This window comes from Falco peregrinus, chromosome Z (assembly GCF_023634155.1).
Source record: "Falco peregrinus isolate bFalPer1 chromosome Z, bFalPer1.pri, whole genome shotgun sequence".
NCBI lineage: Eukaryota > Metazoa > Chordata > Aves > Falconiformes > Falconidae > Falco > Falco peregrinus.
The window spans coordinates 55,057,401-55,072,395 of NC_073739.1; the positions used below are offsets into that span (position 1 = coordinate 55,057,401).

Here is a 14,995-nt window from a genome sequence, read left to right on the forward strand (position 1 = left end):
AATCAGATGTCCTATTCCAAATGTTAAAGTGGTTGCTGAGGAAAAATCATGTGCATGTTTTTGAATAGCTGTGTAAAACATATTTCAGTACTACAGTTCCTCCCATGATTTGTTTTTCCATTTCTGAATATGTCAAAAGTATTGCACAACAGCACTAGGACATGGTTTGGACTCCAGCAGAGACAGCCAAGGAGAGGGGAACTATAATTTACTTTACTATGTAATATTTATTTATTTATGTATACAGAAGTACCCACTTCCATCCTGTGAGGGCCCTATGTGTGACACAGAGAGTGAGAGTGAGAGCAAGAGAGACCTTTCTATCCACTTCCACCCCTTCTTTGGGTATCCTTTATGAAATTCAGACAGGCTTCTAAGCAGTCTTCAATAGTGGGTTTATTTCAGCAGTCGTCTGTGGGGTTTTTCTCAGCTGCTCAAGTAGTGCCTGTAAAGAGGCTGAACCTCAGGTTCCCTTTTTATAGGCAGATAAATTATTTCTTCTTTTTATACATGGTGATTTTGGAGATAAGGGTTAATGATCTCTCTGACAAGTATAATTATTTCTTGCATATTTTTTTCATATAAGACCTTCCATTTTTCCACAGATTTGCTTTAGGAACACTCAGATGTTGTCTACACTTTTGTGGAATTACACCTTTCAGACGTCTGTGAAGTGTGAAGCTTGAAACAAACAGCATGGCTCCTAGCATTTAAATGGCTTTCTGCTGTCAAATTTTGTTTAAGACTGTGGTGCTTTTGCAGACTGGGGTGTTGCCCTGGGAACATTCATAAAGCTCTGAACGTTTTCCTTCTTCCTACCGTACTGCACTCGAGAATGAAGGTGCTACTAGGTGCAGTTAAGAGTTTCACGGTGCTCAGCCTAGTTAAGGCTTATGGTCGTGCCAAGATTTCCATGCTAAGCCAGTGCCTTCCTACTTAATCGTTAAGGCAATTTATTTCACCGACTGGGCAGTTTTTGGGCTGTATTCCCATTTCCATCCTGTTGTTAAGCTCCACATGTCCATTTGGACGCTTTCTTATCGCTGTAGCGGGTATCTTTGTGAAACCATTGCAATTCGACGAGGTTGTAAAACGCAAAGCCGAATTTAATCCGTGTTTCGGCTTTAGTTCTGCTTTTCTGTGACAGGAGTTGCCCACCGCCGCCCTCCCGGCTCCCGGCGGCGGCGGCCCAGCAGCACCCAGCGGAGCGGCAGGCAGGCTCGCTGCCCCGGCCTGCGGGCGGGCGGGCGCGCACGCACCGCGAGCTGCCGCTCCGCTGGGCGCCTGTAGCAAGGGTCCTGCGGGTGTCCCCGGGGAGGGCGCCGCGCCGCCCAACGCGAGGCCAGCTGCGGCAGCAGCTCACATTCCAGCGCCTTAACGAAAGCGCAGACCCCGCATTCTGCTGGCGTAGCTGCCCGCACCGCACCGCACGGTCGGAGGTTATTGGCCACGGGGCTGCGGCAGCGGGCGGCGGAGCCGGCAGCGGGGCCCAGCGCAGCCCGCGCCCGCACCCGCAGCCCCGCCGTGCCCGGGCAGGGCAGCGAGGGCGACGGGACGTGCCGCCAGCCCCAGCAGCCTTCGGGTGAGCGCCAGGCAACGCGCGCTGTGCCGGCCAGCCCGCACGGCCGCTCAGGGCGGGAGCAGCGGCGGGGACCGAGGCGGCCGGCACGGGGCCGCGGGGCGAGGGGGCCGCTCGGGAGCTCGGCGCCGCGACTCCAGCGCCCTGCGGCGCTTCGCCTCCCTTCAACTGGCGATCGGCGCCCTGGCCCGCCCCCGCCCCGGCGCGGCGACGTCAGGGCTCCCTCTCTCCCTCCCTCCCTCCCTCCCGCCCCTGACTGGCAGCCGGGGGAGACGCCGCCGCCTGCCCCTGGGCGGAGGGCGGCGGATCGGGAAGGCGGCGCTCCCCCCGCCCGCCCCGCCCGGCCGCGGCCCGTAGCACAGCATGGTGGTGCCGCCGCTGCTGCGCGCCGTCATCATGGGGCCGCCGGGCTCCGGGAAAGGCACCGTCTCCGCTCGGATCATCAAACACTTCGGGATGAAGCACCTCTCCAGCGGCGACCTGCTGAGAGACAACATGCAGAAGAAGACAGGTGGGAATGGGCAGGCTCCAGAGCCGGGGAGCGGGGGCATGTGTGTCTGTGGGGAGGATTCGGGCCGCCAAGACACCGGCCCCGCGCAGGCCGGCGGGCAGCTCCCGCCTGACACAGCCCCGCTCCGGCCGGGGGACGGGCCTCCCCCACCCGCCCTGCCCTGCCCTGCCCTGCCCCCCGCCCCGCGCCGCTCCCGGGCCGCCCTGTGTGCCCACCCCCCCAGGCTGGGCGTTGTCACACAGCTCTGCGGGGGGCCCCGGCGGTGAGCCTCCGGGCTCGGGCTGGGGCTCCTCTGAAGGCTGTTCCTTGGCATCCTCGCTGCGAGCCCAGCCGGCCATCCCAGCGGTTTATGCCCTTTTCCTTGCGCTGTAACACCTCACCACCGCCCCGCCGTAAGCACCCAGGTTCTTTGCAGATGTTTCTGACGGCCGTCCAGCTGGAACGTCTTGAAAGGGGAAAATACTCGTGTTTTTAACAGATGGGGCAAAGAGGAGGAGTTCTGGGCAATGGGACCTTTTTGGATCTCCATTAGATGGCTGGAGGTGGAGGTGCCTGGCATTACCAGCTATTCCAAAATTAGGCAGCCTAGTCCCAACGTGACTGGCATAACAGTGGTGGTGCTTTCAAAAAGCAATGGGCAGAATCTCCAAACTGCTTGCCTTGTGTTTTTGAAATTATTATTACATTGCCACAAGCTCCTGCAGTGCCTAGGTTTCAGCACGGCCTGTGCATGCGCGCACTTGCTTGTGTCAGGGGATGATGTGTGTTACACTCGCTGGGTTGAGCCAGGCTCGACCCCTGGCTCTGTGGAGATGCCACAGCTCCAGTGGATTGCTGCAGTGATGAAAGGTCCCCTCCTGACTTCCATATCCACTTTTCTACGTGATGGGGTCGAAAGCCTTGTCAGATCTGTTTCAGGTTGCATGTCATGAAGTGAGGGTGTTGTTACTTCCAGGACTTTGAAGCTGCAGAGGACCACACTGACCTGTAAGCATCACTGCAGTGTTATGATCAGGGAACTGGCAGTCTTGGTTTTGGAAGCTTATAAGCATGCTGGAAGGTGAAAAATTATCTGTATTATGAAATCAGTTGTGATGTGATTTCTACATCTCTTTTCACACAAATTCTGTTTGCTCTGTAAGAACGATGACTTCGGCTTAGTTGACTGACTTCACTACAATTGATATCTACAAGTTAAACATTTGCTAGGAGCACCACCTGCACGGGCATGTCTGATCACATTCATGCTTTTTCTGTCTGTCTGGCTGCATAAGCTTAAGTTTTTATTTACAGAGGATGAGAGAACCAAAATTGTTGCTATTACAAGCTTCCAGTGTAAGTAAGACCTAATGAGAATGGCAGGTGTCCCAGAAGATGAAGGAAATAGGTTGTTTAATAAATACTTAAGGTTTTGTGCTCTTTTAATACGTCTCGGAAGCAAGATCAAAGTGCAGCACCATTGAGCTGAAGGGTGTGTGAGAAGAGGAAACTGGAAGTGGAAAATACCCCACTGCTTGATTTAAGGAGGGAGTTATGAAGCAGTAGAAAGAAAAGTGATTTGGCTAAGTGTTCTAGGTGGGTTTGACAGATGAAAGAATGAGAACCAAGATGTGAAATGAAAGTGTAGCAGACACATTAAAACCCTGAATATGAGGAGAGAAGCCAGTGGAGGGTGTAAGAGATGATGAAGTTTGCTCTGAATAAGCTAGCGTAGAACTTACAGGATCTGCTGCAGTTTTTCATTCACTAATTAACCTGGATGAAGCTCTGTTTTAATTTTATTGAAAGTGAGCCACTCATTGCAGGAAAAGTCTCCAAAGGATTGAGACAAATAGTGAGGTAGCAGGAGTTAAGTAGTGTGGTGAAGGAAGGAGAGGGACTGAGAGGCCACTCAGAGAGCTTTGACAAGTTTGGTCAAGGCAAAGAGTTTGTGAGTTTTGATTATCATCGAAGAGTCCTGCAATTGCCAGTTCTTCAGGAACTATGTTAGGCTAAGTTGAGTGGTTAAAACCCTTGGAAAATTAAATATAATTAACAATAGTTATATGGTGCCATTTTTTGGCATTTGCTGTCTTCTGAAAATGGACTTTATTGAAAAGTCCTGTTGAACATGTGAGCATCCTTAGCGATTTGCAGTTACTACCACGCTCTGCTGCTTTGGAGAGTGGAGAGTCTATGACCATCTCTCTAGTGCTAAGCAACCTCTTGTCTGAATATGGTTAGGGCTGGTTTGCTGTACCGTGGTTAATACATGCCAGTCTTTTGAGAAACCATGAAACGTGGATACCTGTTATCACCTAGACAGGAAGGAAACCTGTGTTGCCTTTAATTCCAAAGATTGCCATGCCTGTAATGGTTTCAGGCTCAAGCTGAAAAAAACAGAACAAAATAAAAACAACAAAACCGTCACAAAATCCCACACCCAGCAATAGGGGGGGGAAAAAAAAAAGCAAAAAAAAAGCAGCTATGGTCTGGTGTACAAACCTTTTGTCCTAATATGTAACTGTTTGGGTGCAGTTGTGCCTGTCTTTTTCTTATGTAATACTGACTTTTTAAAAAAACTGAGGTTTGTAGAGAGAGGCAGCATGTTTCCAGATCTGTTGGTCTAATAATAGGCCCTTACAGCATGCTGTACTCTAAAGCTCTCTGGGCCCAAAAGCTCACCTGTCTTTCCAAAGTATATTAGTACCAATCTCTTATCAGCCTTGCCTTGTACTTATTCTTAGATCACTGTGGCTAAAGCAATGCTGCAGCCCAGCTCAGTAACACATCCAAGCGTCAAGTACACATTAAACTATCTAGTTGTCATTTATTCCTTCTGTCAGCCTGCTTTTTCAGGGCATATAGTTCAAAGTGCACTAGAATAATAAAAGAAGTATGACTTGCTGACCTCAAAGAAAGGAAGTACAGAAAAGAATAGACACTTTGTACCCAGGCAGACTGTGACCTTCTTCCAGTTTGTGATGGGCTGGAGGACTCAAGCACGAGAGTCTGACTGTTTTCCACAATGGTCTGCAAACCTTTCAAATCCTGACTGTAGACGTGAACACTCAATAAGGGGAAATCGTCCCTGTATTACTTTTTTTTTTCTCCCAGTACCAGAGCTACTGTTTGTATTACTTGAGGGCATATATTGCTTTTCAGTTGCTTTGTCTGAAGAAGGGCCCCTGTACTCTGACATGTGCCAGTACTGCATCCAGTGATGGGCCTGGCATTCTTCATTGCTCTCTGCTGAAAGCGGTTGTATCTTGTGTTGGTATGTCAGTCCATCCTGTTTTCTGGTTAGTTTACTGTAACTAGATACGAATTGGCTGCAAGTAAAGGCTTCTGGAGGTACACAATAAAATCAATCTAGCTGCTGTTCTGGGTAACTTAGATAATTGGGCAATTGTTTTATAAACAAAGGCCACAAAGACTTTGTGTCTGAGACACAGCCCAGGCAAATTAATTTCCTCGTGGCTATACCATGATTTGGGTGAACTACAGCATGCTACTGCCTGTCATGTAGGAGCATGGTCTGATATCTGGAATTGTGATGTGTGGATGGCATTTTAGTGAGCCAGTGGGCTAAATGACTGGTATTAAAGGTTAGTCAGTTCCATGGGAAAATACTAGTGTCGGCACACTCCCATAAATAGCGTACAATATCTATAAACATCCTCTTGTAACTCTAGTAGCCATAAAGATACATATCTGGCAAGTGTGCCCCACTGCATACTGCTTTCTTAAATACCAAAGGTGTTCCTCTTTGTAGTGAAGCTCTAAGTTAGTACTAGCCACAAAACTGAGAAAATAGCTTTCTTGACAGGATTTTTTTCAAGGTTATCAGGCTGATATTTTAACGAACGTGTTATCATTTACATTTCTCCTGTTGAAGACTCTTTTTACCTAATGGCTTTTCCTGATTTTAGTTTTTGGAACCTAATATTTCAAATATTTACTAGTTATTATTTGGAGGGTGTAGGGATAGAGGTGTGCTGAATACCCTGTTGCCATCTGTGGAACTACAGACTGATCAAATCAATCTGATACATATTCTGATACAGCAAGCATACTGTCTGTCTTGTTTACAGCTTTACTGTTCTGTACCATCCTGATCAAAACAATTTTTTTGCAGGCTCGTTTTTTTTGTGGGGTTGGGTTTTTTTTTTTGCTTGCCGGCAGTCAGAGATAGTGTAATGCAACTTCTTTTACTTTTGCAGAAGTTGGAATCCTTGCCAAGTCCTACATTGATCAAGGGCAGCTTATTCCAGACGACATCATGACACGACTAATGCTGAATGAACTAAAAGGTCTAGATCAGTACAACTGGCTGTTGGATGGTAAGTTAGTATATCTGGTATCACAACGTATGGCCAGAAAATCTGCACTGGAAAGCTTGGAGTGTTTTGGTCACCTGTGGTTAGCTACAATCCAGTAGCCATCCTCGAGTCATAGTAACTGGACAGTATTTGTTGCCAGCTTGTTATGAAACCTTCAGCAGCTAGTCTGCCCCAGTTTCTTTGGCTGTAAAATGCTTTGGGTGCACCCCACCTTCAGAGCATTAACAGTTATGTTTAATTCTTGTTGAAAAGGGTAGTTCAACACTCCAGTAAAATTTCAATTCTGGTCATTCTTATGCTCTAGTTCCCCTTTAAAATATGCATTGAGAAGTTTCTTTTTTTTAAAGCCTTTTCTTGTTAAAAGTCCTTGGGGAATGGAACACTTTAGAAGAATGGGGCTGAGGAATTATTTAAATAGAAAGGTAGGTACGTGATGCAGGAACAAAGTAAGCATGGAAAGCAAGAATTGCAGCAGTGCAGGGTGTATTAAATCACTAAGAAAAACACTGCTTAAGTGCTCCAAAAGGGCTCTTTCATTTGCTCTGTGGTTCTGTTCTCTAGAGTGAATTCTTCTGGAATTCCGCAGTATAAGTTCATTGCTTCAGCATTCATGGTAGAGAAAATGCATTTGCTGTTGTCTTCATGAACTGAATGGCTCTTGTTACTGCAGCCCATGGGAGAACAGTTGGATGCGCAGTACAGAGATAATGTCTAGGGTGGATGCGTGTGTTTTTGGATTCTTGTCATAACCTGTCTCAGTAGATAAAAGTAAAAAGTTGTTGGTGTGCCTTTTTATTTAGAGGGAGTGAAAAATCCACAGTACTCTCTGTCCCTTAGTGGTTTATTATAATTGCTTCTAGTACTGTGATCGGTTCTGGTGGCTTTAGTCACAGTTGTGTTCCTCTTTAGTGAAGACAAAGGCTTAATTCCCACAGCGAACAGCACAATGAAACTTAATCAGTAAAGGAAAGAGCTGCAGATGTGGTTTGTTTTTTTTTTCTTTAGTTCCAGGTCCTGTGTACACACAGTTCCAAGCCTTGTGGATCTGGATGTGTAGCAGTATAGCTGGGCATACTGGCAACTCTTAACAGGAGGACGGTGTGGAGACTGTAAGAGAATAAATCAATTTTTGCTGCATGCTAATGTGCTGCCTTCTCTAAACTTCTAGAGCAGAAATTTTGTCTGCATCGGCATTTGTAATAAGACTTAGTGAATTAAACTAGTGGTAGCTCTGGCGTAATCAGCTCTGTAGAAACAATACTGTTCTATTGAAATATGTTAACCAGAAGTCTTTAGTTTGGTAACTGCAACTCAGAACAAACAGTTGAGGTCAGTTAGGTCAAACTAAATAGTCACTGAGCTGCTTGTGTGCTCACTTAGCCAAATACTCATTTCCACTACCTTACAATAGGTTGGTGGCTCCTAGTCATAGCAGAATGTAGCAGTCTGAGTCATGTGTGTGGGTATGATCTGCCTAGATTTTAGTGCTGTATAATTAGGGCACTATTCTCTGTTCCTGAATTCATTATTCATTGCATTTGGTATATTATTTTTTCTCTATTGAGAAAACACTGTATGCAGAAAATGCTGGTTTCGTTTCAATGAAATGCTTTTGTAAAGGCACATTGATTTCTTGAGGAAGTCTTCTCTTAACATTTAGAAGCACTTCCATGAGATAAGGTGAACATGAGAGAAATAGGACGAGGGCAGTTGATGACTGTGGTGCGAAGCAGGTGCATCATTAATGCACAAGCAAGAGCTTGGTCTGAGTTAATCAAATCTTTCCTTTTGCAATGTGCTAGACAAGACACAGTAGCCTTAAATCATAAAGTATTCTTTTTTTTCTGTTGTAAGTCTAGTTCTTGGCTGGTTCCTTGCTCAGGAACACCCATCAACCAATGTTATGCAAATAAGAGTTTCTCAAGTATGTACTTATAAGTCCTTGCCTTTATGGGGAAGTTTACTTGTATAGTACGATGAAAATTACAAGCCCTGAAGAATGTGAGACAGTGCAAGAACTTTGTGGGTAGAGGTGTTGCTTCAGTGAATTTATGGTGCTATAGCATTTTCTGCAGTAGCTTTGACTACTAAAATCTTGTGCATTTTTCATTTTAAATTATTTGTGGAGAGCTTTCTTGTTCACTGTTTCCCCCTTAAGTTGCCCTTCTTGTTCACTGTTTCCTTTAAGTTCCCCTGATTCCTCCTAACACAGGCCTTTAAAGGCACACTATCAGAGCCATAGAGTTCATGGGGCAAAATGCAGTGTCTTTTAATGAAGAGAGATTCCTGTTCAGCCTGAAGTGTTCTCAGTCATCATTCCTGTGGACGGTTTAATACAAAAGAATTTCCAGAACTCTTTCTAAAGCTGTTCTTTTATGTAAAATTAATCCTGGACTGCCTGAGGTAGAAAACTAGGCTTACTGCAACTGAATAAAATAGGTTTGTAATGGTCATCTCCTTAAGCCAGACTTGCACAACTGTGGAAATAGGAGTTATCATAAACATTTCTAGGTTGTTGCAGACCTCTGAGTGATCTGCCTGTAGCTTCTACTGTTCAAAATGTGTATACAGTGCTTTTATTCGATATATATAGTGGTATGTAGTACATATGAGTATAGGGTCTTTTTGCATTTATTTGTTATACTTTTGGGAAGATGGTTAACTGAAATGAGGAAATGGAAGCTGTGAGGCATTAAACAAGTTGAAATGCCATGACACACTGAAAAATACTTGGAAACTCTGATAGCTCTTCAACCTTTACAGTATAATGATGCTTTTTTTTTTTTTTTCTCTGACAGTTATTTTCTTTTAATGACTGAATCCAGGTAGTTCTTGCTATAACTCTGCCTTTGGATTTTTATGGAATTGTTTCCTTTAAAAAGGTTTCCCCAGAACGGTTGCTCAGGCAGAAGCCCTGGATAAAGAATGTCAAATAGACACTGTGATTGACCTAGATGTGCCATTTGAGACCATAAAATGTCGGCTCACAGCACGTTGGATCCACCCTGCCAGTGGCAGAGTATACAATCTTGAATTCAGTCCTCCCAAAGTGCAGGTAAGCAATACACGTTGGCGTTGGTGCTAAATAAACATTGCATTGCATTTGGTAATTGCAGTAAAATATTGTTGCCTGTGTTGTTGCAAACACAGTAGCTCAGAAGAAAAAGCCTCATTTTATCCCTTAGGAGCGCGGAACCTTTCTGGTAACATCCTGCATCTGAGGGTGTGTTAGTGACGTGGTAGAAGCTCAAGCTGATGGACAGTGTGTTTTGTCCCTTGCAGAATGAAACACCATGGTGTTTTCTAAGCTCTTGTTAAAGCTGTTCACTGATCTGGAATGCTCTGTGTCTTGCATGCTGCTGTAGGAGTTGGACATGTTCTTAGCCTGTTCTGCAAGTTTGCAGCCTGTGCAGTCCAAAACGTAGTCTCCTTTTCCTTCCTCCTGAGGACTCATTTTTTGTATCTAGGAAGCACACTGAATCATCAGTTAGAAGAATCCACTTAATGCTTTCCCTGTGTTTATATTTAACCAGGGTGGGTATTTTCAAAGGAATTCAATGTGGAAGCCTGCCAGCCAGGGAACCTTCTAAACGGATCAATGAGGTTATGGCTCGAGATATCCTGAATAAGAATAGTAAACTTGAAGATAATGATTGTACATTGTTACCTTAAGATTTTTGAGGAACTTGGATTAGCTTTAGTGTATCTCATCTTAAGCAGTACTTCATCCGTAATTCTACGTAACTTACCTGTTGCAGCATCACATTTCACCTGGAAGCTCTATTAAGTTACATGGGAAGCATAGCAGGCCCTCTAGTTTTTGGATTTCGGTGTTGAAGGAAAAGAGGCAAGCTGAAATAGCAGGTAGGCACTGGAAGCGAGTAACTGGAAACACTGCCTTTGCATTGTTTAAAATGTGGTGGTTTAAGACATGGTTATTTTTAATTGCAGAAGAGCATAGGCAAGCTGCAACAGAGAATTACCAGACCTACCAAAGAGCAGGCTTCAGCTGCAACAGCTTTGCCATTAGGAACACTTGACTCTACCTTCCAGTAATTGGCAGGCGTATCACAACACAGTAAAGTAGACTGCAGTGTTTAATTGAAACCATGGAATGGAGCTGAACAGCTGAAACACCATTGACTCTTATCTAATAGACCTGCAAAATGTTTACTTACTGCACAGAACCAAAAGATTATGGTTTTAGAGTTAATGCAAGGCTGAAGGCTCAGTATTTGATAGGCAGTGAGGGCACTGGTATGGCTGTCTGCACAGATCCTAGAAAGAAACACTTGAGTATTTTAAATGATTGTATTATGTAAACAAGGTAAGTTTGACCATATAAATCCATCTCTAGTATGATACAGATGTTCTGGAACAGGTTTTCTTCACACCTTCATGAACTGAGCAGCTTACCGAACACTGATGGCTACTGATTTTCTGAAACTGACTGCCAGAATGCAAGCAGGAAAGAAAAACTTTTTGTGGTGTAATTGGCTTTGCACTTACAAGATCACTCATGTTTTCACTCCAAATGTCAGATTAAACTTGTCTTTAGGGAAAATCAAAATTCTTGAGGATTTAGTTAATATGTACAAAGGGCCAAAAAGCCTCCTATCTGTGGTGGGTCATGTCCTGTCCTTAGATGCATGATGATTCAGTGCCCCTAAGAAGGAACCAATTTTTATGTCACTAGCTAGTCATTCATAAGATATGCCAGTGGTCAGTAATTTCTTCAGTCACTGCTGCTTTCAAGGCTTAAAAGCTCTGTGATCACTTAAAGCACTTCAGTAAATTGGTCACTGCTGCTTTCAAGGCTTAAAAGCTCTGTGATCACTTAAAGCACTTCAGTAAATTGGAGGTGAGAGGTGCAGTAAAGTAGAAGCTGTCATAGTCCACAGGACTATATTTACTGTTCACTGAATGCTAGAAAAACTTCAGCTGGCTTTTATGCCATTTTTTGTACAGCTGTTGTTCTGTTTTGCAACTTAAAATCAAAGGGTCATTAACTCCTTTCCCCATTTCAGTCTTGTCAAACAAAGGACCAGTTGGTCTCTTGCTTGTTTCCTGTTACAGGAACGCGTTACCAACAATATTGTTTTCCCTCATATGCAGGGCTTTTTTCTACGTATTTCCCATATTCAATGAAAGTTCCAGAGGACAAATTAGTCAAGTTACTATGACCTGGTGTTCATTGCCAATACCGAGAAAATATTTTTAACTGATGTTGACTTTCCAGTAAAACAGTCCATCTTTATTTCCAGATGAGATATAGGCAATAGCTTTTCTCTTTAAAAGCAGAAATCTACATCTTGACTAACTGGAAACTGATAGTAATTTAAATAGAAAAGGAAGAATAGAAATAAGAAATATATACCAGTGTTTGCTTTTAACCATAATTAGGGCATTGATGATATTACCGGAGAGCCACTTGTTCAGCGTGATGATGATAAACCAGAGACGGTTACCAAGAGGCTGCAGGCTTATGATGCGCAAACAAAACCTGTTCTAGAATATTATCGGTAAGTAGTAAAATCTATTCTTCCACACTCTAAAAGCTTCTCCATTAGCATAGCAAGGAACAGATCTCTTCAGTTACAGAGATACTGCAACGGTGAATGCGGTGAGTAGCAGTGGATCTTTCATCAACTCAGTAAGAAAACAACCTAGTAAAATTAGTAGTTTTCCATTGTTGCAGGAAACCTCTTCACGAGCCTGCTTAGCAAAAGACCTTTTCCCCGTAGCCATATTTAGCTTTAAAAAGAGTGCTCTGCATTATTCAGTCCATTATAGTACTGTTCCGAGCAACATAGCTCTGGTTAGTAAGGTAGCAGACAGTTCCTTTTTTTGGAAGATTTTAACAGTCCTTTCTCTTCTGGGTGTGTAAGTAGAAGCCCTCTTAACAAGGGCAAGGGGTCAAGAAGCAATACATAAATAGAAGAACTGTTAATAGGGATTTAAAATTGGCTGTTCTAAGAACAGGACTGTGATGGGCACAGCTAGCAAGACTCTTTGGCAGTAAGTAGCTATTTAAGAATACAGCCATTTGCACTGTCGAACTATAGCACATTATTAGTTCTTTTAATAGCCAGAATTATACACAAAGTTTCTCTTAATGTAAAGCTGCAAATATCACATTGCTAATCTATATAGATAATAGTAGGTCACCATGTAGAGCTTTGTAGTCTTGCCGTGCCTAGACAAAGAAACAAGACTGCCTTTGACAACATCCTGAAGTGACTGTCCTTCCTCAGTCTCCATATCTACCACCCTTCATTATGCTCTACTGAAACTGTTGAGTGGAAGACTAGAAGCTCCATCTTTGGGGTGGTTAAGTTTTAAAGGAGTTTTTCTGGATTGACAATGGGTTTCCTGACTGGTGGCTTTTCTGAAGTGAAAATGCCTCAAAGCACCACAGTAAGACATGGGCCTAAGCTATTACTATTACTGATAATAGCATACTTCACAGATAAAACTAGCTACTGGAACTAATTCAGAATAATTGGTTGGGCCTGGTTTACTTGCTTGTTCTGATGTATCTTCTTTAATCCTTGAGGTGTAACTTTACAACACCTGGGTTAGTCACAGTTGTTTGGATGAGTGCCCTGTAGCATGTGCTATACAACTGCATCGCTTCTTATTTTTGCCTTTCATTGTTATTAAGTACTCTGTGGACAGCTGCCAGTTTTATGAACTGATGTGGCCAACAGCTCACTGTTTGAGGATGCATGCCCAGCCTGCAGTGTTACAACCACAACAACGTTATGGCTGTTCTTGGTGTTAGATCACACGCGTATTCACACACTCCTGCCAGGGCAATCTTAAAGTGAGGTGCAGATCTTGGAACAATTAAACAGCTGGACCTCTGTAATGCTTTATTTTTTTTCTTTCTTAGGGAAAAAGGGTTATTGAAATCCTTCTCTGGAACAGAAACCAATAAGATCTGGCCACATATCTATGCTTTCCTCCAAACAAAGTTGCCAGATGTGAGCCAGCAAGATGCTGCCACACCCAGGTGAAAACAGGTCTAACCTCTGCTCATCTGTCATAGCTCACACTTGATTACATAAGAAGCAGCAATCAAGGATTTCTCTAAGTAGTCTACCAGACTGATAAATAACTAAAATCTAATGTTGTCCTTAACTTATACTATGATAAAACTTTGTTGCCTGTGGTTCTCACTTTAATGCTGTATTTTTTATGTATTAAATATACCTAGTTTTTATAATATAGTAACTGATTTATCAAAAGCAGCTACTCTTCTGTCTTTTGTTCAGAAAATACTTGTTTGCAAATACTTTCTGGTGAAGGAAACGCATTTCAGAATACAGCTTAATTAGAAAGCATGTTCATTGATTTACTCACTTATGAAATGTAGTGCAAAGCAATGATAAGGATATGAAAGCATGTTTCTTGCATGTGCGATTGGTTGGGGCCAGCCAGAAGCTGTGCAGAACCATTACTGCCATCCTGCAAAAAGTCATTTCAGACCAGAACTGATATATAGGTATATAGATAGATACATATATATATGTCATGGAAGACAGTCACCTTCTTTTAGCTTTGCTTGCACAGATATTCGTTGATTTTGCTGGGTTTAAATTACCCTTAACACTTGCTTGGATGATTTGCTTTATTACTATGTTTATATTTCTGCTCTCAGAGCAGCTATCTTGTAGGCACAAGAAATGGGAGTTTCAATTACGTGTAACATGTTTGCTAAAGCCTCTGTCTTTGTGCAGCTGTTTAAGACTATTAGTAAAAAGACAGCAGATACTGAATAGATTAAGTGTAATCTGGTAAGCTTGTAGCTAGATGATCTTGACTAGTGAAAACTGTCTTCAAAAAACCAACTGATTGTTGATGCATGTGCCAAGATTTCCAGTGGTCAAATTATTAACTTCATCTTACTACTGTACCAAGTTTTATTGTGTGAGTTTGACTGGTTTTCATGAGTTCATACTAATTCATGTCTCTGACCAGCTCTTGTATTTATTCACTACATAACTGGAGTTACACAGGCCACACTTTCTAGTAGTCCCGGTAATGCAGACACTGCTGTTTTAAAGTGAACTCTCTAACCCCTTTTTTTCATGCTCATCATATTTGAGAATTTCAAGAAGAGTCAGCAAAACCTGAGGAACAAACAACTCCGCTTAGGCGTAGTCTGAAGTAGCTGTGTCCTACTAATGCAGGTCCCAACCTCCTTTCACACTGACTCTGAACAACTGCAGAGCTGTGGTGTTGATGTACCTTGGGCTACATTTCCATGTCTAGTTTTAGCACATTATCGATATTGAGACACATTTGAGCCTAAAAAAGGTGGTTGTTGTAGAATTTTTAAAGCTTTCCTGTTACAGTAAATAAGCAGTATAGGCAGCAGCTGTCACTGCAAGCAGCTCTCCTTACCTTTTAAAGAAGGGCTGACCACCTGTACTTTCATATTCAAAAATGTCTATATGGAGGCTGTAGTCTGAGTGAGTTTAGACATACACTTCCTTGAAAGAGTCACGGTTAGAAAACAGTAGCTGCTACATGACAATAAGAAACCCTGATGTGCTGCTCACTTCTATTTATGCATTC

The 14,995-nt window shown here is 43.3% G+C and overlaps 1 protein-coding gene across 1 annotated transcript; it reads left to right on the forward strand.

The window, feature by feature from the left end:
* Positions 1–1,861: 1,861 nt before the first annotated feature.
* On the forward strand, positions 1,862–14,391 carry AK3 (adenylate kinase 3). The gene is made up of 5 exons (XM_005241599.3): positions 1,862–2,090; positions 6,293–6,412; positions 9,295–9,467; positions 11,816–11,934; positions 13,308–14,391. Exons 1-5 carry the CDS (start codon positions 1,943–1,945, stop codon positions 13,429–13,431), a joined length of 684 nt encoding a protein of 227 aa, XP_005241656.1. The 5' UTR covers positions 1,862–1,942; the 3' UTR covers positions 13,432–14,391.
* The last annotated feature ends 604 nt before the right edge of the window (positions 14,392–14,995 follow it).

Coding starts and splice junctions, on each gene's coding strand:
- AK3 (XM_005241599.3), top strand. CDS start 1,943: ATGGTGGTGCCGCCGCTGCTGCGCGCCGTCATCATGGGGCCGCCGGGC. Junction 2,091..6,292: donor CAACATGCAGAAGAAGACAG/GTGGGAATGGGC, acceptor TTACTTTTGCAG/AAGTTGGAATCCTTGCCAAG. Junction 11,935..13,307: donor CCTGTTCTAGAATATTATCG/GTAAGTAGTAAA, acceptor TTTCTTTCTTAG/GGAAAAAGGGTTATTGAAAT.